Genomic DNA, 27,361 nt, shown 5'->3' with positions numbered 1-27,361 from the left:
TCTATACTATCTTGGTCAGCAGTAATGCTTGTAGTCACAAAAGAATTTATTCAAAATTTATTCAAAGTCTGGATGAAGGGAAGGGTTAAATCATCCTGCTAAGAAATTTCCAATCAATCACACTGTGAGTCAGGAAGTTTACTAAAACATAAAGATTCTGATAAGAGAACCCAGGCCTAAAACTGGAAAAAAAAAAAAAAAAAACTGGGGTCAATGACAGGACCTAAGCCTTTTGCGAGCATGCATACATAATGAACCTCAGGTATATTAACTCATACACATTGGCAGGATTAGTCACCATCTTTTAACATGAGATGTCTGATCAGGAAGGGAAGACATATTAAGGAGTATGTAGTGGGAATGGAATGATATATGAGACTTCTGAAGGGTCTCTTCCAATGGAAACTCTGGGAAGGATAAGGATGTGGCGCTAGAGTGGGATTACAAGATAAAATTGTTAGTTCCGATAATTGTGAGTTGTGTAGGTAAATTCAAATGGAGTTTTCACACCAGCTCCTTACAGGAGCATATTAAAAAGTTTAAACAGCTTCACTTATCCTTCATCTGTTCATTCACTGTGCCCTTTTGGAGCTTCATAGTATATGGAATTAACTGAGTGAAAACACTCTCATGGGAATATAGCCTGAAATTATACTTTAATTGTCTCAAATGACATTTGAGTCATTTGAGACTTTATAATAATAAACAGAGATATAGATAAAAGTTGCAGGTGTTTGTCCCCTCCTGTTTCCCACCACTTCTTAATTAGCTTTTAAGTACTTCTTTTAAAGGTGATTATCCAGGGATTGCTTTATTGTAGTTCTCTAGGGACATTTAAATTAAGAACTTATTATTATTGACTTGTATTCTTTTATTTCTGGGTTAGACTTCTGCAATTATAATGAAAGTCCAGACTTACCCAAACAATGGGGGAGAAAGGCCAGGCAGGGGAAGGGGCTTCTGCATTCAGGGTATTTAATCTTGTGTTCTGCAGTTTTTACTTTGCACTTTTTGCTGATAAACACCTTTCAAAAGGGAGATGCCTGATGGGGGCGATAGCCCCTTTAAGATTCCTTGTCTGATCTCCAACTTCCTTTGGGACTGACCTTTAATTTTAAGATCTGGTCAAAACCACCCTTTTGTATTGTATTTTTGCATTCCTTTTGTATTGAAAATCCAGATCTGAGCCTGTTTGGGTTGTACCCAGCCCCCACCAGATCTGAGCTGGCTTGAGTTTTCAGCCCCCACTATCTACTCAGGTTTCCCCAAAACAGTTTCTTCCTTATCTGAAAAGCCTGCCAAGAATTTGGCCACTGCCCTAGGGTTCTTGAAGCAAATAAAAGAGCCTAGGCGGAATCATCCCTGGGTGGAGAGTTGAAAGATGCCAGCATCACAGACCCTCTGTCCTGCTGCTTTTGGTGTATTTCTTCCTTTATCTAATACCTTTTACTAACCAGACTTTAACCTTACTTCCAAACCCTACAATAAACTTCTTTTTATCAATCTAGCTTTTCGGACCTGTAAATTTATTTACAGGGAACTCTCACTGCTGCTAGACCTCATTTAACTTTGTATCCTTGCACCAAATCCAAAGGGGTTGCAGGGGAGCTCCATTTGACTTCCTGTACCCCAATCCTGCCACTAGACCTCAATTAATTCTAATTTTATTGAGGTATAGACCTCATCATTAAGTATATACCTCATCAATGCCCTTTTTTGCTTTTCCTTATTCTGAGAGTCTCCGATTATTTTGTGGTCATTATTGTCTCACACAAGAGTATTTCTCACAGTATGTATATATGTGTATGTATATAGAAAATCTGTGGTGAATGCTATTTTTGCCAACACTGTAGATTGCAACACATTTATGTTTACCCATTCAGTGTAACTTTTGTCCATATTGTCCCAGAAATTTGCTACCAACAAGGTAACCTATGTTTATATAGTGAAATAATTAAAAAAACAAAAAAAAACAAAAAAAAAAACAAAAAAGGAAGGAAAGTGAATTAATGTATTTCATCTACTGCTTTGGTAATCAAGAATTTATCATGATTAAGATTAATGGATTCAAGTATACAAAATTGTGTGCACAATGAAAGATAAACATGGTACAAACAAGTAAAGGAATAGTAAATTCTCAGGCAATAATCAATCAATGAGCATTTATGAAGTACTTACTATGTGCCAGGCACTTTTCTGGTACAGTGAAAAGCAAAATCAGAATCTTTGTAAAATGGAGAAGAAAGCTGAATTTTGAAGAAAGATACAGAAGTGAAGAAGTGAGATGAGGAAAAATAAACTGAAGACTAAGCATAGGGGGTGTTAAAGTTTCAGGAGAAAAGGGCGGACTTGAACAGAAAGCAAAAAAATTAGTTTCTGAGAATAGAGTTTACATCCCTCTCCCACAGTATAAAATAAGAGATTAGATGGATTTAGCAAGGAAGGGAGTACCTAAACACAGGCTGCTAGAACATGTTTTCCTGTGTTTTGTTTATGCATTGAACTTGGATGATACTGTTGAAGGGTGAGAAATGTTAAGGGGTGAGAGATACCCTAACAACAATGGGGGTCCCCAGGTGTTACAGGTTTTTGAAAAAGAATTAGTAGTTCCAATCTGCAAGCAAGGTTTTTGGCAAAATGGGTTTATTACACTGAAAAAATATTTTTTCAGTGGGCTTCTTCCTGATTAAGAAGATAGCAAAGGTTTGGGTAGAAAATCTTGGGGGTTTTTTTGTTTGTTTGTTTTTGTTTTTGTTTTTTGTTAGCCTTCTATGGCTTGGTTTGGGGTTAAGGAGTGATTAGGGGTTGATATCCAAATCAATAAAGGGTGCTGATTGTTTCCCAGATCAAAGTGATACCCAGATCAATTGGGAAGTGGGAGATTCCCTTGGGAACCAGGTAGGAGGGTGGGAATCATGTTTTAGGAATTTCCCAAGGCCAGGTAGCCCCCTCTCCATAAAGATAAGGGAGACACAGAGTCCTTATTACATCAATACTACTGTGGTACTATGATACAGTGGATAGAACAATGGCCTGGAGTCAAAAAGATCTGAGTTCAAATTTGGCCTCAAATATTAATTGAGTGACTGGACAAGTCATGTGTAAAGTGCTAGAATTGAGCAATGCACTTGGATAATGAAGCACGTGAGACTAATTGCCAATTGGACAGTTCCCTATTAACTTGTTTGAAGGTTGACCCTCCCTAGCTGTTCTGTGCTGACTTGATTGGTGGGACAAAGAGGGGGAAGTGTCATGTATGGGAGGAGTAGGAGGAGGAAGAGGAAATTGAGATGCTGATGCTGAGTCAGTCTCTCCTGGTGTCATGTCATGCTGTTTATCTCAGTCTCCTCATCTATAAAATGAGTTGGAGAAGGAAATAGAAAACCAATCTACTGTCTCTCCCAAAGATGAGGTGCAAGAAAGTTGTGAAGTCTGAGAAACCTAAGACTTGGGTGTGCCACAAACAATGTTGGCCAATGTGTTAGTCAGTAAACTGTAGAACTCAATGATGGAAACTATCTCACCCCTACCACTCAACAATTGTACCTTTAAGCCATCATGTTAGCATATCAATATAATCCTTATTTCTTTTTCCTGCAAAATTATCTCCTCAATTCTGCCTTTGTACTAAACTTTGCAACTTTAGCCTGCTGTTAAGAAGCATATCTTCTTACTTTTGGTTCTTTGCTAGATTCCCCTGGAATTTTAGCCTGCATCAGTTGGTATTACAATTACAATAAATCTTTGCCCCTTAACTTGGAGACTAAGTGTGCGAATTCTTTTGCCAAACCCACAACACTAACCAAGGAACCCTAATCTTGTTGGGGTGTCTTTCTCCTCAAAACCAAGAAAAGGTTACAGAAGACCAAATGAGGTTACAGAAGAGTCAGACCTGACTGAACAACAACTGACCTGTTTGCATTTAACAACATAGGACATGTAGGAGAGTATCCCAGGATAAGCGCTACATAATCAAGTGTGTGACGATTGATTCTGGCTGAAGCTGCTTGTGTCATGGTAGGTGAAACTCTTCTGTTGCGTTTGTGTTTCTCTTAGTTCTTTTGATAAAATTATTATGTTTCTATCTCTATTAGCTACCAAAAAGGCCCATTTCTCAGAAGTGACTGGTACATCAAAACAAAGTGACAAAAACCCCAACCTGTTTAATGGAGTTTTGTTGAAGAGGGCTTTAAAGGGAGAAAGAAAAGGAAAGAAACTGCCTACATGGGACACCCGAGTCAATTTGCAATCATTCAACTGTTGAGGTTGGGAAAGGGGGTATCCAAAAAGTCTGGGGTCCCAGATCAGTGTCATGAGGTGTCTCAAAAGAATTTGCAGGCTTCCCATCTCCTAGTCAAGGGGCAAAGCTTTATAGTAAGTTATTACAAAGTGTTTTATGGGCCAGAACTCTAGGTACTTGAAACAAGGATTCTTACAAGGTGTTGAGTCAGTGGAATTGATAAGACAATGGTTATCTAGTTTAGCATGGTGAACTTGCTAATCTGGTTTGATTCCCCATTTCCTTTAATGTTTTCATCTCCCTTCCTGAGATGTCAGAGAGGGAGTAACCATCTCCTTGTTTGGTGTTTTTACCCCTTTTTCTGAGAAGTCAGGGAAGGCATGATCACCTCCTTTTTGGGATTCTCACCTCCCTGAGAAGTCAGGAAGGGTATGACCACATGTGTTCTAAAACAAAAGAAAGCAGGAGATGTTAAGGTCCAGAACTCTGTATTTGAAACAAGGATTCTTACAAGGTTTTAAGTCAGTGGAATTGATAAGACAATGGTTATCTAGTTTAGGATGATGATTAATAGTTCTTTAGTTCAGTGTGATTGATTTAATCTTACCACAAATAATGGTTCCCTAGTGATATAATGATTGGTTTATACTCAGTATACTGTAAATGATATAATTATAATACAGCATATAAACTGGGACAAACTCAGCCAGGATCAGATTCAGAGAAGACAGAGAACTTGATGTGGGAGCTCAAGCTCTCAGAACCAAGAAGAGAGATTAATTCTATCTCACACTACTGTGGTGGCTGTCCTGTCCTCCTGCATTTCCTCCACTAAGACCAAGTTAGCCTGGTCCCAGGAAGGAGACAATAAAGAATTTGGACTTATTAACACTTGGCTATTCTTGTGGTGATTACTCTGCTGAAAGGAAGGCTGGTACAGAGACCTCCAGAACACCAACCAGAATACGACAAAAGTAGGCTTGAATTCTAAGGGAATTCAGCAGAGAAACAGAGGCAAGCAGATACATTTATCCAGCTTCTACCATAGATATGCTAATTCTATGGCTCAAGGGTAGGGGTAGGGAGTAGTCTCCAGAATTTAGTTCTCAAGATGACCATATCATCAATCAATGGTTCTGGAGTTTGGTTCCCACTGACAATGATGGGGATTGAGGTCCCTTTAAGATTCCTTTCTAATTGCCCAACCCATGGCTGACCTTGATTCACAAATCCTAATCAAAGGCACCCTTTGAATATCCGGGCCCAGCCCCACTATCAGCTCAGCTTCCCCCAGCCCTCACCTGATCTGAGCTAACTGAAAAGCCCGCCAAGAATTTAGGGGTACCCCCATCATTTTCTAGGTATAAAAGAAACGAGCCGGAGTGCTCTCTTTGCAGGAGCCCTCCCAGCCAACACATGGTATCCTACAGACCATGTAAGGGTTCCTGCCCGCCCAGCGGCCACCTCTGACCCTGGCGTCTTTCTAACCGAGCTTTACTTCCAAACTTCTACAATAAAACTTTTATTTATCAATCTAGGTTTTCGGGCCTGTAAATTCATTTACAGGGGACACAGCGCCTCATGGGATTATCTATGCGCCCAAGAAATGGGGTTCCCCCTTTCCTTTCCCTCATTAACAAGATTTAGGACTAAGATTGTTGGTTAGTGGCAGTGCACAAAATGGTGGGAATCCCCTTTCTGGTGGGTTCAATGTGAAAGAATTCACGAACCCGAAATATTAGTGGCCAAAAAGTTTATTGGCACTGGGAAGAGGGCTTCTTCACAGAGGGCAAAAGTCCTGGCAGGCAGCTATGCCAAGGAGCATATTACTTAGGACTGCGGCAAAAATGTGAGTTCAGGACCATTCTTTTATATAAGTCTGAGGCTCAGGTTTCAAGATGAAAAGAGAGCCAATGCCCTCAGGCCTAGAGACTTGGAGTTTCAAGGCACTCAATATCAGATCCAAATCTCCCAATTGAATGAAAATCACTTTGAAGGCTTCCTGAATGAGGGTCTGGATACCAATGGGGAAGGGGGGCGGGGATGAATTGCTTTAGAAAAGCCCAGTTGAATGATGGCTCTTAACTTGTCTGGGGAGATGTGCTTTCCCAGGAGTGCCTGAGACTCGAATCTCCCTTCTTTACAGATCAAAGGGACACAGTTTTTACAGATTAAAGGGGACACAGTTTTCAGAGTACATTTCTCCCCACTCCCATACTTCACCCTTGTCAAGGGGACCCCCAAATCACCGCTATATTTCCCTAGAAGCTATACCATATAACAACTAATCAGCCAACAAGCAGTGGATAAACCCATACAGAGTTCCAGGCTGACTAAATCTTGGGGATACAAAAGCAAAAGTGAAACATTTGTAACCTTTAAGGATCTTACATTGTAACTCGGGATGAACAATAGGCTGAATCTCCTAAACTACAATCAGGGTTGTTTGGAAGATCAAATACTATTGTATTTGTATTTGCAAAATGCTACATAAATGCTCATAGTTATTCTTGTTTCTATGGTCCTCTTGCACTTCTTCATGGCAGTCATTTATTTGCAAAGCAGATGTGGGGAAGCTCTTTTGCAAAGCAAATGCGGGGAGTCTCGGAGCTGAGGGAGCTGCCCCGGTTTTGTTCGGAGCCTTGCAGCAAGGAAACGAGTTCCTCGTAGTGGTGATGACCAGGGACTTTAGAGTCTGGGCTGCTCTGCCTTCCGGGCAGTGTCCACGCCACACGAGGGAGCGCTGAAGCCTGCCTCTAATCCGGGCACCCCCGCCCCCTAATGCTGGGGGGAGGGGAGGACAAAGGATGCAAAGTCGAGAGAAAAGTCCAGACACTGACGCCTGGTCCATAAGGGGGAATGGTGCTTGAGAAAGCCGCGGGCGGGTCCGGGGTCCTAGAGATCAGCCTAGGGCTATATTGGGGAGAGGCCTGGGGCAGAGATCGCCATTAGGAGGCCACAGCTAGAGCTCAAACAGGAGGGGCCGAAATGGGACTGCGGAGCCCAAGTAGGGACCAGCCCTGGCGACGCATCCAGGGAGAAAGAAGCGCGCATGCGCAGAAAGAGCTCCAGGACCCAAGGCCGGAGTTTCGTTCTTGGCTGCGGAACCAGACACCATTTCCCAGAATTCTTTAGCACTCTACGTCCTTCTGCTGAAGCCTTGGGAAGTCGTTCGGAGCTTTTGCGCAGCCGCAGATCCAGGAGGGACGGGGTTCAGTGCTTCTTGGCTTTGGACAGCTCCTCGGGCTGGGGAGAATGGGAAGTGGCTGGGAAAGTAGGTGGGAGACTGATAGGGAAGGGCTGAATGTGGGTGTGCTTGCGGGAGGACGCTTGGCCCCAGGACCGTCTTCCCTGGTGTCTGTGAATTTAGGAGCTCAGGACGCTTTGCTCGGGACAGGAAGCTCATGGATGTGGAAGTCTAAGGCCTGAGTTCGAATCCCAGCCACTGTAAACCATTAGACTAGGACCTTAGCAGCAGATACTAGAAATTGAAGAATTCATTTTGAAATATGACTTTTCTCCCTGGAATAAGTCTTGAGATATGCCATTTAGCTGGAAATAAAATAACATAAGCTTACAATCTATGTCTGACTCCCCCCCCCCCCAATATCCCCCAAAAGGGGCTAGGGATGCACTATCCCTCTTTGACTCAGATGGAGAAAGCAGTGGGCAAGAAAGCAGTCCGGCATTCTGTTTTCTAATTTGGTATTTTTGGGTTTTCTTCAAGTCCCAAGTAATACTCCATTTTTCACGATTTTCCTTTTCTTCTCCTTCCTCCTTAATGGTATTGCCTTCTCTTTGTTAATTACCTTCAATTTATCCTGTGTATATCTAGTTTTATGCAGCTGTTTTCATGTTATTGTTGAGGTTCAAAGGAAACCCTAAAAGGTTTGGGTTGCAGACTGTATCCTGAGGAGTCTCAAAAAAATATTCAGGCTTGAACTCATCTCCAAGTCAAAGGACAAAGTTTATTATAATTATAACACCAATTTAAGTGGGCCAAGTTCCAAAAGAATTTAGCAAAGTACCAGAAGCAAGGAGATAAATTTATAGGAAAAATTTAAAGAGACCAGATGCTTCATGTTACTTATTTGCTAGTTTTATGGCTTACAGATAGATTTGAGGAATGGTCTATTCACTATTGTCTCAGGAACTTGGTCATCACTGACCAACAGATTGTTTATCTGACAGTCGGCAATGCATTCCTTAGACCAGGAGACTTTAGGATTATTGATAGATTGTTAGGACAATAGCACTCCTAAGGCTAAGGGACCCCAGAGTTATTGCAACAATACTCCTAGAAGTTTCACCCCATCATTATCTCTCCCATTATACTGTGAGATGCTTGTGAGCAATGATTAAGTTGTTGGCTATTGGTTTTTTTGGAGGGGAGGGCACTTTCTTTTTATCCCCAGCATTTAACAGAGGTTGATATATCATAAGCACTTAACATATGCTTGCTATGAATTCTTCATTTCCCATCTGGATGCACTCCCCAACTTTTTTTTCATCATGCTCCAAGATTGTCTTCATCCTGCAAGATCACATCAGCCCTGGAACTCGATACTCTTTCGTCCAGAAACCGCTTCCTCCCCTGGTTGGAGACTGATCGGTCAGGTGAAACAAACAAAAAACAAAACAAAATCTAAATGAGAAGCAGTAGACAGATTTTCAGGTTTTGGAATATTTAATCAATAAATATGATCCTCTGAATACAATGATGATGAAACAAGTCTCCTTCATGAGATATTTGCCAAATGATATCCTTCCAGAATCTAGGAAGACTTTGGCATTGTTTTCAGTGTTAGGTGTAATAGTATAATGTTAGGTTCAAATATTACAAGCTCACTATAAAATCTGCCTTCTAATGGCTGGACCATGAAGCTCTGAAGTTCCCTGAACCTCCATTTAGGAGGAAATCCAGGTCAGTCAACTATTTGTTTCCCACCTGGCTACATTCCTCCAGACTTCTCTGACATGTCCCCCCATACTGAATAACATCTTCACCTCCTACTTCCTATTGCTTTTCTGCATCCTTTTGCATATTGTCTTCTTCCATTAGATTATATGTACCTTTAGGATAAGAATTATCCTTTGCCTTTCTATATATTTTCAGTGCTTAGCAAAGTGGCTGGCATATAGTAGGTGCTGAATAAATATTTACTGACTGACTAACTTGACTTTCCACACTGGTGCACTAGATAGTTCATGTTAAAAGTTATGTTTGGCACAATTAAAAACAACAAAACACCTTCACTCTCTTAGTACCACCAGAATCTATTCCAAAGTTACTTCTGAGAGCTTGAGAACAAAAATGAAAATTCCATCAGTCATCACAATAAGCAGTGACTTCATTGTACAGTTTGTTGCCTTATATTCATTATAAAGTCTTAATGCCACAGTATAAATAGAAAAGAGAAGCATAAGAAAGTTGTATCAATATTTTCACAACACCTGAAAAAAAGTGTGAATAGGGATGAAAGATATAATACAAGAGACAATGTTGGTATATCCACAACATGGACATAAAGGCCTCAGGACATACAGAAATATTTTGCTAATTCTCAGTCAGACAAAATGACTGAATGGCCCTGGTCTACATTGAAGCCAGAGCAGCTAGACAGTGCTAGATCTGAATAGTTTTTATTGAACTAGTTGGACAGGGCCCCTGTTTCTGGCTCAGTGTATATTGCTAAACTGAGAGAATTGAATAAGCAAATGCAGATGACAAAGCCTTATGAATGTGTTTAAGCTCACCCTGACACCAGCAAACTAAATAGGTTAGATGAAAAACAAAACAAAACAAAAATTTTTTGACTGAGAAGCAGTAGACAGATTTTTGGGGTTTTGGGACATTTAATCAGTTATGATCCTCTGAACACAATGCTAATGAAACAAGTCTCATCCAGGATGTATTTGTCAAATGATATTCTTCCAAAAGCCAGTGAATCTAGGAAGACTTTGGTATTGTTTGCAGTGAAGCTACGTTACAATGTTGGGCTCAAATATTACAGGCTCATAAGATCTGCCTTCTAATGACTGGGACATGAAGCTCTGAAGCTTTCAAATTAAACAGATGTTTATTTGTGCTGCACAAGTTGTAGAAGTATATATATATATATATATACACACACATATATATGTACATATATACTTTTAAATATTTAATATATCATATATATAATAAATTATATTTCAATATATTTAATATATAATAATGCAATCCTAGCTAACATTTACATAACGTCTTCAGATTTATAAAGCTATTAGCATTATTGTCTCATTTTGTCTTCACAACAACCTTGGGAGACAGATGCTATTATTATCATCTTGTTTTACAGATAAGAAAACTGAGGCAGGCAGAGAATGATTTGCTCAGGGTCATACAGCTGTATTTGAACCCAAGCCTTCCTGACTCCAAGTTTAGAAATCTACTGCACTACTTAGCTGCCTCATTACTCTCACTTAAAATAATGATGTCAATGATTTTGCACTAATAATAAAAGTCTTTTAAAAATTGCTTATTTCATCATTTTACATTTGTACTTTGAATATGTTTTATAATGTACATAACACATTTGCTTTTATACTTCATTTTTCAGTTATGTCTACCTCTGTGATGCCATTTGGAGTTCTCTTGGAAAAGATACTGGAGTGATTTGCCATTTGTTTCTCCAGCTGACTTACAGATGAGGAAACTAAGGCTAACAGGGTGATGTGACTTGCCCAGGGTCACACAGCTAGGAAGTGTCTGAAGCCAGATTTGAACTCAGGAACTTCAGGCACGGCACTCTATGCACTATGGTGCTGCCCAGTGACCCTTAATATATTTGTTCAGGTATATAATTTAGAAATAAAAACTCATGTAAGGGTGCACCATCAAAAAGGTTTAGAGACCACTGCTTTAAAGAATAGATTTAAGGGGAAGAGGAGAAAGCAGAGGTGAGTAAACTGTTAGGAGCCAACTACTGTAATGATAGTGACAGCTGCCATTTATATAGTGCTAGGTGGGATTCTTCATAGTAAAGCTAACTCAGGTTCTTATGAAGAAGGAAAAAACCCAATACACAAAGACTCAAAGGAAGAGAAGCCTTATGTATCAATAAAGTCATGCACAAATGTATTCATGCATTTATATATATTTACAGTAAGCGATATTCACTTTTATTTCCCAGAGTAAGGAATCATCATAGCACTTGCAGAAGTAAATCTATCTATCCTCATACACATCATAAGAAAGGCTCATAGACAACACAAAGCAGCCACCAAGAAATGAACTGGAGGTTTCATAGTTCAACATATTCTACAACAGCAGGAGATGGCAAAAATTTGAAAAGGAGAACCAAGAATTTACCCAGGAATGTTGTTAGAAATGAAGAGAGGTAGACCCTGGCTCTGGAAGTACTAATGAAAGCAGTCCTGGAGTCAGAGGCTAGTGGAGGATTAAATCTAGGCTCTGAAATTACTACCTATGAGAATTTATCCTCCAATATAACATAACACATTGAAGGATCCTCAGATGTCTTCAAGTCCTATGTTCCTAAATGATATTAGAAGGCAAAGATGGAACCTCTATAACAGAGAACAGTAAAATGATCCAAGGTGGCTTAAAAGTAGAAGAAACAGAAGACAAAGATTCAGGATAAAGCACTAATATTCTTTAATACTTTATAGTTCCCAATGAGTATAGTGGCAGTAGGATAGTAGATCAGAGGGTGGATGTGCATTGGTGTGAGGCTATTTCTACTACCAGCACTCTAATGTAGGCCCCCCAATATCACTGATTTGGATTGTGGCAATAGGTTATTAACTAGTTCTCCTTTATCTAGTGCCTTCTTCAAAACATCACAAAAAGAGGTCAATTGATGGCATAGGCAGAGAAGACTTGAGTTTAAATTTGACCTCAGATATTTTATTGTGTGATTTTCAACAAATCATTGAACTTTTTAGCCTCAGTTTCCTTATTTGTAAAATGGAGATAATAGCATTACCTTACAGGTTGTATCAAATGAAGCTATAAAAAAATATATATGTGTGTGTGTGTGTGTGTGTGTATACATATACACAAATGAGGCTAATGTGTATGCATACATATACTCATATATATATATATATATATATAAACTTTCCAAACCTTAAAGTGTTACATAAATATTAGCTATTAACATATTCATCTTACTTATGTTTAAATCATATTCTTTTTTCTGCTGAAAACCTTTCGGGGACTTTCAATCACCCCTCAAAGTTCAATTTTTTTAGCCTTGACAATCAAAACACTTCCTAAATTGGCATTGCCACACCTTTTTATCTCATGCTACTAAAAGGATCATCAATGAATTATTAAAGAATCCTTATGAAATGCTTATTAAATGTGAAGCACTGTCTATGTGCTGGGCATTAAAAGACAAAAGTAAAATGGCATCTTCATGAAAAGCTGGAAAAAACTTTGTGCTAAATGTGAGATTTCAGTGGTTTGCATATGGAAATTCCTTCTACCAATGAAGTGTGGTGAGTAATCTGTAATTTTAAACCTTAGAATGTCATCTGAGGAATTAAGGGACTCACCTGTGGTCAAACAGCTATAAGTATGTGTCAGGAATAAGACTTGGAATCAGGCTATCCTGACTCCAAGGATGACTCTCTATTGATTTCACCATGGTGTCTGTCAGAAATGACTGTAGATATTATCTAATTTTCATTTTACAGACCAAGAATCCAACATCTGGAGAGGTTAAATAATTTGCTCAAAGTCACATGGTTACTGAATTCTTGGTCTAGGAGTGTAGCCCCAGTATCTGACTCATGGTTTAGCACTGTCTTTTATACTCTTAACTGCTAATTGCTAAACTGGATTATTTACCAAATCCCTCTAAAGCTCCATTCTGTCCTGCCTTCAGGCTTTTGCCCATAGCATTCCCTAAGCCTGTAATATACTTTCCACTTAACAAATGTCCTATTTTTAAAATATCACTGCACAAATAGCCTCTCCTCCACAGACTTCCCCAATCCTCACTGCCCTACCAGATTAATACCTTTTCTTGCTTAGAATTTACAAACTTTTTACTGTACATATCATATAATTACCATATATTGTTTTAATTATTTATGTCACATTTTTTTCCTCCCTTTTGCCTCCATGTGAGCTTTAAGTCAAGGACCATCTTTGACTTAATATTCTCAAGTACCTAATACGATATAACTTCAATGGTACTTAATGGCATTTAATAGATATAAACAAGAGGGATAAAAAGGATACTGTCATTTTCCCTTCTCAAAGCAACAATGATAAGGTAGTTGGTGAAAAAAAATCTAACACCTATTCAGTTTTTAATAAATGATGAATTTATGACATCTCCCCATTATATAACAATCCCATAGTTCACCTTTAATATGAAGTCTCTGATGAGGGATGAACTATATTCATTACATTTATGAATATTCTTCCCAGAAACAATTATTTGATGATCAGCAAGGTATTCCTTTGAAAGCTTTCCCGAATATATTATACTCAAAGGTTTCACTCTAGTACAAATTGTCTAATGATCAGCAAAGTTTGCAAGTCACTTGAAAGCTATCCCACATTCATTACATTGGAAAGGTTTCTCTCCAGTATGAATTCTGTTATGTGCATTAAGGTTTCCCTTTCGGCTGAAGGATTTCCCACATTCATTACATTTATAGGGTTTCACTCCAGTATGAGTTTTCTCATGTGTATTAAGGTTTCCCTTCCATCTGAAAGCTTTTCCACACTCTTTACACTTATATGGTTTCTCTCCAGTATGAATTCTTTGATGTATATTAAGGCTTCCCTTCTGGTTGAAGGCTTTCCCACATTCATTACATTCAAATGGTTTTTCTCCAGTATGAATTATTTTATGTGTTTTAAGATGTTCCTTCCGGTTGAAAGAATTTCCACATTCATTACACTTATAAGGTTTTTCTCCATTGTGAATTCTTTGATGTTGCATTAAGGATGAAGTCTTCCTCAAACCTTTCCCACACTGATTACATTCAAGATGTTTCTCACCAGTATGAATTTTTTTATGCTCTTTAAGGTATCTACGCCATTTGAAAGATATACCACATTCATTACACTGAAAAGGTTTTTCTCCAGTATGAATTCTTGTATGAGCAATAAGGCTCCCTTTCCTACTAAAGACTTTCCCACATTCATCGCATACATAGGGTTTCTCTCCAGTATGAATTTTTTTATGTGTATTAAGGTTTCCCATCCAGTTGAAGGCTTGCCCACATTCTTTACATTTATAGGGTTTCTCTCCAGTGTGAATTCTCTGATGTGCATTAAGGCTTCCCTTCTGGCTGAATGCTTTCCCACACTCATTGCATTCAAATGGTTTCTCTCCAGTATGAATTCTTTGATGCTGTATAAGGGATGAGCTTTTCCTGAAGCCTTTTCCACATTCATTACATTCGAAATATTTCTCTCCGGCATGATTTGTTTGATGCTGAATTAGGTACTGATTTTTCCTGAAGTCTTTTCCATATTTGTTACATTCAAAAGTTTTCTCTCTAGTATGAATAATCTTGTGTATTTTAAAATTTCCCTTTAGACGGAAGGCTTTCCCACATTCTTTACATTTATAGGGCTTCACTGTAGAATGAATTCTTTGGTTTGCAGTAAGGCAAGAGTTAATGTTGGAGACTTTGCCACATACATTGCATTTACATGCTTTCCCTTGAGAATGTATTCTATGGTAATAAATAAGGTTTGAGTGATAGCTGAAAGGCTTTCTGCATTTATTATACTTGGACATTTTCTTGCCTAAGAACAATCTATTATGTTTAATTAGGTCTGAAAACTGCTTAAAGTTCTTTCCAAGTGTATCATATTTATACGGACATTTTCTTACAGAAACTCTTTGTTGTGTGTCAAAAACTGACCTCAGACTGAGCTTTCTCCACAAAGTATTACCTTCATGAGCAGCACTTGGTTCATTTGAAGTTTTTCTATGAGTGTTTGTTACATGGCTATACTGTCTCTTTTGGTTGCATTTCTGCCTTTCTAACCTGATATCATAATTCCAAATTTCTGACACTTTAGAATCTCGGATACCATTCTTTGTAAGTTTCTCGCTAGCTGACTCTCCCATAGAAATACACTGCTTGAAAGCTGACTCAATGGTTTTGAATCTCATCTTCTGATCAAGGGAACCTGAAAGAAACAAAGAAGTATCAATATCCATTGCCTTCTGAGCTGGAAAAAAAAAGTGGCCTGTTCCAAGTTCTAGATTTTTTTTCCTCCTCATTCAAGAACCAATGATTGATCTGGAACAGTCAGAATATCATTAAGGAAGAACTGAAGTTCTTAATAAATGAGATTAGAAAACCGAGCCACCCAATTTCCTAAATTAAAAAAAAAATGGGAAAAATATAAATTCCAGAAGCTAAAAGTAGTTAAACCTGAAATCTCTGACAAAATTCAGGAACCTCTTATCAAACAGATATCTTTTTAAGACTTCAAAAAAGAAATTATGGATCCACAATACTCAGGACAAACTGTTTAAAAATAAGTTTTATTGATAGCTTTTTTTTTTTTAAACATATTGAAAAAGAAAGAAGAAAAGTACCTACATGTACCACAATACTTCCAGCACCTCTATTTGTCGTGTCAAGGAAGTAGAAATTAAAGGGTGTCTATTAATTGAGGAACTGAATAAATCACTGAAAATGTAATGGAGTACCATTGTGCTATAGAAAATGCTGAAGAGGATGGTATCAAGAGAAAACCTAGGAAGGCTTGTATGAACTGATACAGTGTTAAGAGAACCTCTGACATGGGCTGGCTCTGTGACCCCAGGCAAGCTAATTAACCTCTCAGCAATTCTCTTCCAGTGTAAGTTGCAAAGAAGCTGTTCATTTGGACTGATAGAAGACATTACTTCACCAGGACCTCCCTTCCCTGATTAAATGGCAAATCCACATCAAAAAGGAATATTGTTAATCTTATTTGTAATAGAATTAGGAATGTCTAACATCTTTAAGTTGTAACATTCTTTATCTCATTTTACTTAATATTAATAATAATATTTCAATATTGAAATACTGGATGATAGATCAAGACTTTTTAAAAACTTTTGCCAGAACAGATGCAACAAATACAAATTTTATAAGCATAAATGTATCTTTCTGCTCTTAAATTCAAAACACCAATTTTCCAATAATAGGACTAGGGTTTGGAAGAAGGTCTTAGATCTGGGGATTTCAGCCAACCTCAAGCTACATAACCCAAGAAGGTTTGGTGGCCACTAACATAAAGACACAAAGTATCTAGTAAGCACTGACTGTTTGTGTCTGACCTGTAGCCAGGCACTCCGAGCTCCCACGGCCTGATCAGCCATAGATGGACACTAATCCAGTGGTGTCCTGTTGGTCTTCCTCCAGAACAAGGGACAACCACCAAGCAGCCAGCAGGCCACGTGCCAGGCAATTCTTATTCTTGAGGAGCTTATATTCTATTGGAGCTGAGAAAAAGTTTATTTTTAGATTTTTCTTAAAAAAGGTCAGACTTATTCTGACAGGAAAGAGGAAAGGAAGCTCTGAAGAAACAGATATTAAAAGAGAAAGACACTAAAATAAGAGGGAAGGAAAAGGATGGGACCAGAGTATGGACCAGAGAAGAGCCCCTGTTTCTCTGAGACTGGGAAGAAGGATGAAAGCATCTGTGCCAGAAAAGGATCTGCTGAAGGGAAGAGCCAGAGGGCCCCAACCTGTGTTTCTAGGGTTAAGCTCACCTTCTCGGCCTGGTTTTTATTTACTCACCCATGTAAGTGCTCAGTGAAACTCTTCCCTCTGCAATCCATGGAGCTTCTCCTCTTTCCAACTGGGAAATCATGCTGGGTTTGGAAATGGGAAGCCCTGCCAAATACAAAAGAAATGGGGATATGCTGAGGATTTCATCATAGCCAGCCTGCCTTCCTTCTTTCCTTCCTTCCTTCCTTCCTTCCTTCCTTCCTTCCTTCCTTCCTTCCTTCCTTCCTTCCTTCCTTCCTTCCTTCCTTCCTTCCTTCCTTCCTTCCTTCCTTCCTTCCTTTCTTTTTCTGTTTTAGGCAAGAGAAGCTACATCACAAGATCCAGAGCATGGTATCAAGGATCTTGCAAAGTTGTACTATATGTTTCTTGGAACTGTGGGGGGTCAGAATTGATTTCATCTTGTGCTCAGAACGTGCATTTATTCTAACACATTTCCTGCTAAAGAGACAGGAACCTCTCCTGCAGTGCCTTCAGGGCCCTTCTCTGGGACTCTAGTGGAGAATATCTGACCTAGAGAAAAGGCAGGTAGGAAATCATATCTTCAGGAGCAGTACCAAAAGGCTGGTCAGAGCCTTCCGGGGAAAGAGGCTATCAGCAAATTTAGGATTGTCTCCATGTTGCATGTACTCACAAGAATCTTTCTTTATAACCAGTCAGAACTCAGCAGAGCAGTTCAGGTATCATACAGCCTTTAGGAAGAAAAAATGAAAGACAGTTGCAAAGGATATATAATAATTCATGAGAAAGAAGCCATCTGTACCGAGGGAGATGAAGTTCTCATAGTTCTCCAACATCACATCCCTGTACATGTCCTTCTGAGCAGGCTCCAACAGCCCCCATTCCTCCTGGGAGAAGTCTACTGCCACATCTTGGAAGGTCAGTGATTTCTGAAATGGCAAAACATGCCGCTCACACAGGGCCCAGTTCTCCATGGGGAGAAACATGAAGCCAGCAGAATGTAGAGGGGCGGATGCTCACAGCAACAAGCTTTTCAGTATTTCATGTCAAATATTTCCTAAGCACCCAAGGACTCTGTTTATCCCTTTAAACTATATTCTATATTGTTTAAATAATTTTACCTAGCAAATTCAGGAGTAAAGTAAGGACTTTTATGATGGAAAATTGATAGACTTATAAGGAATATAAGTTTAGGAAGGCAATAATTACTCTCCAATAGACAAATGTAAGCCTGGCTTACATAGAACAACAAACTCCTCACCAACCATACTCACATGGACCTGTGACTGCCTCAGTTCAGAATTCACTTCTCCCATAATGCACATCACAAGCCATGCAGGCTGCCTAGTCTATGAGCCCTCTCTAACCTCTTCCTAAAACCCTTCCCAGGGGGCTATCCTTGATCTCTCCCACCACACTCTGAGGGTACCAAAGAACACTCTGGCTGAACCCTGCTCTTCCCGCTGCAAATGCACACTAGGAACACTGAGAGCAGAAAGCACAGTCTAATCCCACAGGAGACCCAAATGGCAGGGCCCATACAAATTCAGGTCCTTCACTGTTCTGGGCAAAATTAATCTCCAACTTACAGATGTACCAGCTGGGCTACTTTAAGGCAATAATGAAATACATTAGTCTAATTATCAGCAGGGAGTAGAAAGTCTGCCTCCACAGCCCAAAGTCCCACCACAGTCTCTAACTGGGTAGTGAGATTTACATAAATGTCCATCAATGGGGAAATGCCCTTTTGCTCTACTGGAGGGCACAGAGCCTGCTGGCCACTGACACTACTGGGGCCAAAAACACAGACCTGTACATCCCACCCCAGATCTCAACTCCCAACCCTGTAACACAACAACCTTTCAGAAGTAGGGGAACGACCCCTAGAGAGATGCCCCCATGTGGTACACACTTCCCCAGAGGACCCATGCTCAGGGAAGGGAGAGCATAAGTCGTGTCTCCCTCCTCCTGCCTGCATGTCTGTGCTCCCCACAGTGTCAGCTGGGATTCCACTCCCAAACGGGCTTAGCCTGCTTCTGAAAACAGGATGTCCATGAGGCACTGCAGCTCCTGCCCTCATGTGTTGGCCCTTTCCTTCACCACTGGGAATCCTTCCTACTGTGGGTGTGACCCAGGCTAGGATCTTCTGGGCCTCCCAGGATCTCCCAAACCCTTGTCTCAGAGAAGCTCAGGTTTCTAGGATATGCCACAGGAGCGCAAATGGAAAGCTCAAAAGGACCACACAGGCCCATGAATCCAGACCCTTCATTTTCTAGATAAGGAAGCTGGGGCATGGAAAAATTCAGTGACGTGCCCAGAGTGCCACCGTAAGGGCCTGAGGCAGGATTTGAAGCCGGATCCTTCAATGACAAATCCCACACTCTCACAAAGTAGGAATGCTCAGCCTCGGAAGCTTACAAAGAATCTGAGTTCTTAAACTATGGTGTAATCCCATCTCGGCTGAGACCTAGTCACAAATGGAAGGAGGAAGAAGCAAGGGGTTGGAAACACCTTCCTTTGTCTCTTCTCTCTAATTCACTAAAGACCTGTGACTCTAAAAAGTCACTGACCTCCCATCCGACCCTCTTGGATCTGCTCTCTTCGTCCTCCTTGACATTTCAGGACAATGTGGGATCCCCAGCCCAAGTGCCATATTCCCCAGAGGATCCTTCCAGAAGATCCTGGGTCATGAGATGGTGCTGGCCATAAGAAGACTTTTCCTGTATACAAGCCTTGGCCCAGGCTGCTCAGTCTATGCCCTTGGGGGCACTGGCTGAGCCCTTCCTCTCTAACACCCATATTCCTTCAGTCAAATCTGCAGCAGCTTCTGAGGCACTTCTTTGTCAATGTAAAAATTTCCTCAACATTGAAAATGCAGTTCATCCAGCACCTACCCCAGTGCCTGGCACACAGCAGGTACTTAATAAATATCCATTGATGAATGAATGTCATGAATGAATGAAAGAATGAATGTCCTGTGAGACATTCACAGGGAAGCTTCTGTAGAACTACACTGAGCTGTGACTACTAATGTCAGAGGAGCACAACTTCCACCTGTACAGATCTGCTGCATCTAATCTCTGGTTCCTTGAGGAATCATATGGGCCACCTCAACCATAAAGGAACAATAATTAGGGGCTGACACAAATGAGGGGATCAAGACAGGTAATTTAACAACTGGCTCCTCCTGGAGAGCTGAAAGGCTAGAGTGCTAGCTGCTTTCCCACTCTTCCCTCTCACTCACTTGATCCTCCAGAAACCCTGTTCGATCCCCACTGTCGATCTGGACAGCAATTACATCAGGCCCTATTTCTTAGGACAAAGGCAGACCTTATGAAAGTAGCTCTGCTACCAAAACAAGATCAGTCCCAAAGTGGAGACAGCAAGCCTGGCTAGCAAGGTCAAGGAAATGGGAGGCTACAGGAAGACCCAAAGTGGGGAATGGGGAAGCCTGAGTGGACAAGTCCATGTGGGAAGGTCTAGAACGCTTTTACCTGCTTTGTGATCCTCAGCATGGAGAATTCCTTCCTGTCCTTGACATTAACATCTCCTGACCTTAGCACAGAAAGACCAGCTTGTACACTGCAAACAACACTGGATTTGGAGGGCAGTTACCTGGGTTTGAATCTGAGCTCTATTATTATTAACTGTGTGATGATCCTGGAGATGGAGCCTGGCCTTGCTGAGACTATTTTCTCTGACAACTGGGCTTATTAGAATAGATGGCTCTAAGGTAACTTCTAGCTCTACTTCTATATCCATAAGAAGAGGCAGGCTATTCTGTGGGAGAACAGATTGAGGTAAGGCCCATTGATGTGAACAGGATGAGGAAAGAAGATGAAGGAAAAGGGAAAGAGATGCATCCATATTCTGAGAAATGATATGGAATCTCAGAAAAGCCAGGACATCCTAACTCACCTGGGATCTGGCTGTCGAGAACCTGGAAGCCATTCCTTTTGCCTCGGTAATTCTACTTCCTGGGGGAAGGGCAGAGTCTTGAGAAGACAGGCCTGAGGGAGGAGGAAGAAATTAGAGAAGGGGTCAACCTGGCCTCCCTATGGCCCCCCTGCCATAAATATCAAGGAAGTGAGAGTCACATAGTACCAGCACAGCTCCATTTTGGAGAAGGTTACTTGGCTAGTCAATTGGGAGAGTGCCAGGGATGCAGTTTAATTCATGCTACTCTTGTGGACAGGATGGAGATCTGGGCTGGATAACAACAGGTGAATGAAAAAATGGTTTAGTGGCTACAAAGAACAATCATAAATCATTCACGGCATCAATCACAAGATTTTCAGCTATATACATATACCATAGAGAAGGGTGTTATATATATTTATATATATATATATACATATATATATGTATATATATGTATATATATATATATATATACACACATATATATATATGTATGTATATATATATATGTATATATATATATATGTATATATATACATATATATATATACACATACACAAAGACAATACATGTTGACACAGGATATGTATATGTAGACATATATATTTGGGGTCTTTTCTTGGTTCTTAAAAAAATGGTGAGTGGATTCTTGGTAAATTCTTTTCTTATTCTCTTAATTTGAATTTCCATGGAGTCATCCGAGAAAGGAGAGTTACAAGTATTCCCGAAGCTTCTTTTTTAACACAGATTTTCTACTATCTGATTCAAGGTATTGTATAAATGTTACATATTAGTAAAGAAAGCAGCTAGAATGAGGGAGATGAGAGGCTTCTGTCCTGATCAAACCACATGTGCAGCATCAAGCTCCATTCCAAGCACCATATTTGAGGAAGGACATTGGTAAGCAGAGACACTGATAAGGATGTTGATAACAGAACATGGGTAAGGTCCACAGGAGAGAAGATGGGATTCCTGTTCATGTGTTGGTTTGATAAAACTGACTCGGAGGTCACTTGAAAGTCTGAGAATCCCAAATAATGAAGAGCCTCAAAATGATATCACGTGAAGACCAGTCCAGAGAATGAAGGCTGTTTAATCTGGAAAGGAGAAGGCTTGGGGGACAAGATGTGCAACTTGTCTTTAAGTATCTGAGCAGCTATCATATAAAAGACAGATTAGGCTAATGCTGCCTGACAGCAAGGTCAGATCCGGATCAGTGCATGAACCTTGCAGCTAGCAGCAGGGGGTCATGGACTGAGAAAGGACGTCAGAGGCCACTGACTCTGAATCCTGCAGTCGACTAATGGAGAAGCAGGCTCAGGTAGGGAATGAGCTGCTCAGTGGGAGAAGTGGGATGCTTCGGTATTGTCACGTCAAAGCTACATCACTTTGCTTTTGACAGAGCTGTCAGACTCATGATATGAAGGCCGAGGGATACTTATATTACAGCAAAAAACTGAAAAATTCTCTCAGGGATCTACTCTGCCTCTGTGACCTTCCTGGATTGGTGGGTTCCTCTAAGGAGCTCTATCTGAAGGAACATGCTCAGGGCAGCCATGCCTTCATTCCTTTCTCCACTGTCCTCCCGGGTCTCTGGGCTTTCTCTACCATGCTTCCTATGCGTGTCCCTCCTGCCCTCTTCTAGTGTGCAGTTCCCTTTCATGTGCTGTCCTCACCCACTGGCATGGAAGCTTCCTGTCTTTCTGCTTATCTGTAATCCTTGTGCAGGGCCACCTCCATTCATCTAGATCTGTGTTTGGCCACTAACCCAGATAGCTCTGGAGGGGAAAGTGAGGCAAGTGACCTGGCTAATCCTCCCTTGTTAAAATCCAATTCACTTGCATGTAACGGAATCGCCTCCCTGATGTCATGGATCTCCTTAATCCCTGTGATTAGCACAGTGTGTGGCACAGTGTTGATTTTGTGGACATGATGGAACTGTGCTGGCTGGCAGCAGCAAAGAAGGGGAGCTTTAGACTTGGTCGATCACAGCTCCCAAGGACTAGTGACCAATGTTAACCAAGAAAGGGGCTCTATTGTAACTCCCCACGCCACCCCCAAGATTATCCTAGTCCCACAGGAACATTTTTATCAATGAATTACATGACATGCTTATTAAATGTGTAGGTGACAGAAAGCTTCAAGGGATCGGTAATGTTACATGAGAGAATTAGCATCTAAAAGCCCAGGACCCAAGTCAGAACACAAGGCCACAACTACTGACATGAGAGAAAATGGAAGGCTCAATATATGGATACACTGCAGTATCTGGCATAGAGCAAGTGCTTAATAAATGCTTGTGGACTAATTGTTTTAGTGTCTGGAACATAGTAAGTGTTTAATAAATGCTTGTAGACTTTTTTTTAAAAATTAATTATGCTACAGAGGTTGGGGGGGAGGGGGAAGAGAGTTTTAGTGGAGAATTAGCTAAAAATCTCTGAAGCCAGTAGACAAACAAGATGCCGCATCCATTTCTATGTTTTGAAGTATCCGAGTTTTTGCCTCATTTTCTCTGGAAAGTTCCTTCTGAAAACTTGCAGTCTCACCTAGAGGAGAGTGGAAAAGAGCCATTTTCTCACCATAAACTGAGACCTCTCCATCACAGCCTCTGAGAGCTGAAAATGCTTGAGAGATTAAAGCGCCAATGCGTGTGTAGAAAGCGCACATGCCACAACAGAGCTGACATCTGCTGGAAGGCTTCCAAGGAAGGAGAGCCACTACTTCTGCTAGTAGCCCGTTCCGCATCTGGAGAGCTCTAGGAAGCCCAAATCGGCCTGCCTACAACTTGCTCCGGGGACAAACTGAGTCTTTTTGGGACACAGATTTCAGATACTTAAGAAAGACAGTATGGCCTCTCTGAATCTTCCCTTCTCCAGTTCTTTCAGCTGATTCTCCAGGATATGAATCTAAAGCCCTTCACCACTCTGTCTGCCCTCATGCAAGTCCTCTCCCACTTACCACCATTCTTTTTTTCTTTTTTTTTTTTTTTTTTTTTTTGCAAGATATTCAGGGCTAAGTGACTTGCCAAGGTCACACATCTAGTAAGTGTCAAGTGTCTGGGACCAGATTTGAACTCAGGAGCCCCAGATCAGCATTCTTAAACAATGAAACTTAGACCCGAAGACAATCCTCTAGTTGGAGTCTGACTAAGGTGGGACAGGAGACTCTCTCAACTCCCGCTTCCTGAAAATTCTGCGTCTTTTCCCATTGGCTCTTGGGTGCCATATCACACTGACCACTGCTCAGGAGTTTGTAGTCCAATAAACCTCGATTCGCTAGCCAAGCTGCCATCACTGAGAACTGGTGAAACTGTTTTAAACTCAAGCATTTATCGGCATTTATCCTTACTGAGGATAATCTTGGGCTCAGTCCAGTGCCTCCCACTCCTGAGATTTATTTGGATTCCGATTCTGTCCTCTGAACGCTAGCTGCCCCTCCCAGCTTTGGGGGTGCCGCGGCTGTGAGGAACGTGGGATCTCCGCCTTTATCTAAACCTCTGATAAAAATGTTCAGCAGCACAAGGCCAAGCTCAGGAGCAACCATCTTAGGCTGACCTCCCCCAAAGACCTCCTGGAGCATTAATGACAACTGTTTGACCCAGTTCAACAGTGTTATTTAACCAGCATCCTCCCATCCTCTCCACAAGAATGGCAAGTTATTATTTATCACATGTTTCACTTAGATCTCAGCAAACAGACCTGAGGAACTTCCCTCCCTGAGCAGTCTGCTCTGGAAGCCCTGCTGGCTTCCCAAATGTGGAGGAGCTGTCGGTTTACCAGGACTCACAGGGAAGCCGCCCTCCCACAAAAGGTGGCAGCCTCTCTTCCCAGACTGGAAAACCGGCCGATTCTCCCGTGGTCTGCGCAGGGTGGAGGGACAGCGCGGGCCTGCATGCACAGGTCGAGCTCTTGCCCCACCACTTCCAAGCACACTCCGTCCGGAGGAGCCCTTCCCCTGGCTCTCCCCCACCCTGGGCGCCCCCGCGTCTCACCTCTCTCCCGAAGCCTCGGGCCCAGCCCCTCCGCACAAGGTCTCTGGCGGCTTTTCCCAGTCTGGGCCTCCGGGCCCAATGACTGAGGACTCAGCGGCTCCCGCAGGCCGGGCTGGACCAGCGCCGGGAAAAGGCTCGGCAGGGGCGTATCCTGGGAGGGCCTCTGGCATCCTTCAGCGCCCTCACTTCCCTACAGGGCAGGGGTCAGGGGCTGGGGGGGGGGGCACCTGCAGACTCCATCCAGAACTGCGGGATCCAGGCGAGGAAGCGGCGCGGGCAGGAAGGCGGCCGCTCATCCCGGGCCTTGGGCAAGTCTGTGGCCGGACTCCATCAGCTCAGGGTCGTCTCACGGATGAGATCCTGAAATACCGAATGCGGATAATCCGCAAACCTGGGCATGGCAAGGAGGGCCTGGAACCTCCCTCCTCTCTCGAAGGGCCCGGAGAGGGAAGGAAGGCTTCAGGAAGAGGGGCCGGCGTTTGGGCCAACCTAGGCTGAAGTAACTAAGTAGTGAAGGAAGGGAGGCCGAAGCACGTATTAATGCAGTGGGGGAGGGGAGCCTGGGGAGGCGTGGGGGAGGGGAACCCGGGGAGGCAGGGGGGAGGGAGGTCCTGAGGGGGCAGGGTGGAAGGGGATTCTGGAGGGGGCAGGAAGGAAGGGGGTCTGGGGGTCACTCTCCGCGAATAGAAAGAGGTGAAGGAGAGGGGAGTGGGCACACATGCCCTGTCTGCCTCGGTTTCCTCCTCTGTCCAATAAGCTGGAGAAGCAAAGGGCAAACCCCTGGGGATCTCTGCCAAGAAAACCCCCCAGGGACTGCAGAGGCAGAACAAGGACAAATGGAGGGACTCTAAACACTTCCGACAGACGTCACTTTATCTGACATGACAACCCTGAGAGGTTAAGTACGGTTGTTACCCCCACTTTACAGTTGGGGAAAATGAGGCAGAGCTGAGGTGACTCCCCAAAGGGCTCATGGGTAAGGGGAGGCAGAGGCAGAATTCGAACCCATGGTCTGGGAGTAAGGAGACTGAAGGGGAAGGGAGACTCAGTCAACACCCGCTGCCCCGCCCCACCCCCCCCCTCGAAGCACACACACCTTGCGCTACCCCGCCCTCGCGCCGAACACACGTGCACGCACACACACACTCACGCGCACTCTCACCCACTGGCTCGTCTGCTGATGTCCAGCTCCCTCCGAGTATTAAAAACAAAGGGATGAAATGAAGAGCCCCTGAAAACTGCGCCTGCGTAGGCTTAGCCGTGAACTACGACTCCCATAATTCCTCGGTGCAGGAAGCAGTCTGAGGGGCCGCGCACGTGCTATACGCCTATGGGCTTCCGGGAATTGAAGTCCTTGCAGTCGTCTCCTTTCAGGGTCATTCCTTTACTCTTCTATTCGCCCCCTTCCTCCTCATTCCAACTCCGGAGTTCCCCGAACTAGAAAAAAATGCCCGGAGAGGGCGAAAATCGCACAGTTAGATTTATGCTTTCCATAACAGGTCGAAGCAAGGGACGCGATTGCGGCCTTGAATTAGGAAACTTCGCCCGAATTTAGCCGAAACCTCGCGAGAACGTACGCGCGATTCCCTATGACGTCACCAGCATCTTTCCGAGAAGAGACCCCCCGTATTTGCTGCAGCCTTTGAACTTGCCGGTCCCCCCTCCCCCACCACCACTGTGGCAGGCTATGGTCTCTTTGGTTCTATGTTAAGTTCTCTCTCTCTCTTTTCCTTTGTTTTTCTTTTTAATGAGTTTACGATTATCCACAACCACGAACATTTCCTGATGCAAAGAAAGGAAAGAATAAATTTGCACTAGAGGAAGTTGTTATGTGAAATAAGGTCCTTGGCTCCAAGCCAACAGAAACAGGTTTGCATTTAAATGATGAGATGGGGATTCAAACTGAGTCAGTCCACAGGCGCTCATAAAGCTCGCTACCAGAAATGGCCAAAGCAGTTCCTGCTCTCGGGGAGCTTACAGTCTATTGGGGGAGATAATGACTAGGTTGACGAGGACGAAGGAGCTGGGACACGGAGCAGTCAGGGGAAGGAACTTGGTCAGACCTAAGGTTTAGGAAAGTCGCGTTAAAATGATGCAGAACCAGTGAGCCAAGCAGAGATGAGGTAATAGCTCATACTGTGTTAATATCATTGAAAGACTTCGGAGTTCTTACCAAGGCAAGGATACACCAAGAGAATGGAAGTGAAACATGCTACTGCTTGATAGAGATCATTAAACAGGGGAAAGGAACAACTTGTACACAAACATGGAAGCTCATTTTGGGTGACATTGAATGAGAAATTGAGGGTATGGCTGAGCAAGTTGTGGTTTATGAATGGAATACTATTGTGTTATTAGAAGTGATGAGCAGGCAAATTTTAGAAAAACCTGGAAAGCCTGACATGAGCTGATTCAGAGTGAAGAGCGGAACCAGGGGAACATGGTGTACAGTAACAGTAACATTGTATAATGGTCGACT

General features: G+C 42.2%; 1 protein-coding gene across 10 annotated transcripts; it reads right to left on the bottom strand.

Moving 5' to 3' along the window:
- Positions 1 to 13,536: 13,536 nt before the first annotated feature.
- Positions 13,537 to 26,424, bottom strand: LOC141554146 (uncharacterized). 10 transcript variants are annotated; one of them, XM_074285738.1, is made up of 7 exons: positions 26,045 to 26,424; positions 24,883 to 25,242; positions 21,074 to 21,178; positions 20,888 to 20,979; positions 17,772 to 17,898; positions 17,021 to 17,116; positions 13,537 to 15,413 (listed from the first exon to the last, which is right to left on the bottom strand). In XM_074285738.1, the coding sequence occupies exons 4-7, from the start codon at positions 20,918 to 20,920 to the stop codon at positions 13,801 to 13,803; spliced, it is 1,869 nt and encodes a 622-aa protein (XP_074141839.1). In that variant the 5' UTR covers positions 20,921 to 20,979; positions 21,074 to 21,178; positions 24,883 to 25,242; positions 26,045 to 26,424; the 3' UTR covers positions 13,537 to 13,800. The 10 variants fall into 10 exon arrangements, with proteins under 10 accessions (XP_074141839.1, XP_074141835.1, XP_074141837.1 ...); XM_074285734.1 differs by lacking the exon at positions 21,074 to 21,178 and having other exon boundaries at positions 25,110 to 25,242; XM_074285736.1 differs by having other exon boundaries at positions 20,888 to 21,178; positions 26,049 to 26,424.
- Positions 26,425 to 27,361: the final 937 nt, after the last annotated feature.

This window comes from Sminthopsis crassicaudata, chromosome 2, assembly GCF_048593235.1.
Source record: "Sminthopsis crassicaudata isolate SCR6 chromosome 2, ASM4859323v1, whole genome shotgun sequence".
In the NCBI taxonomy this organism is placed as follows: Eukaryota; Metazoa; Chordata; class Mammalia; order Dasyuromorphia; family Dasyuridae; genus Sminthopsis; species Sminthopsis crassicaudata.
This window is presented reverse-complemented; position numbering and strand designations above follow the sequence as displayed.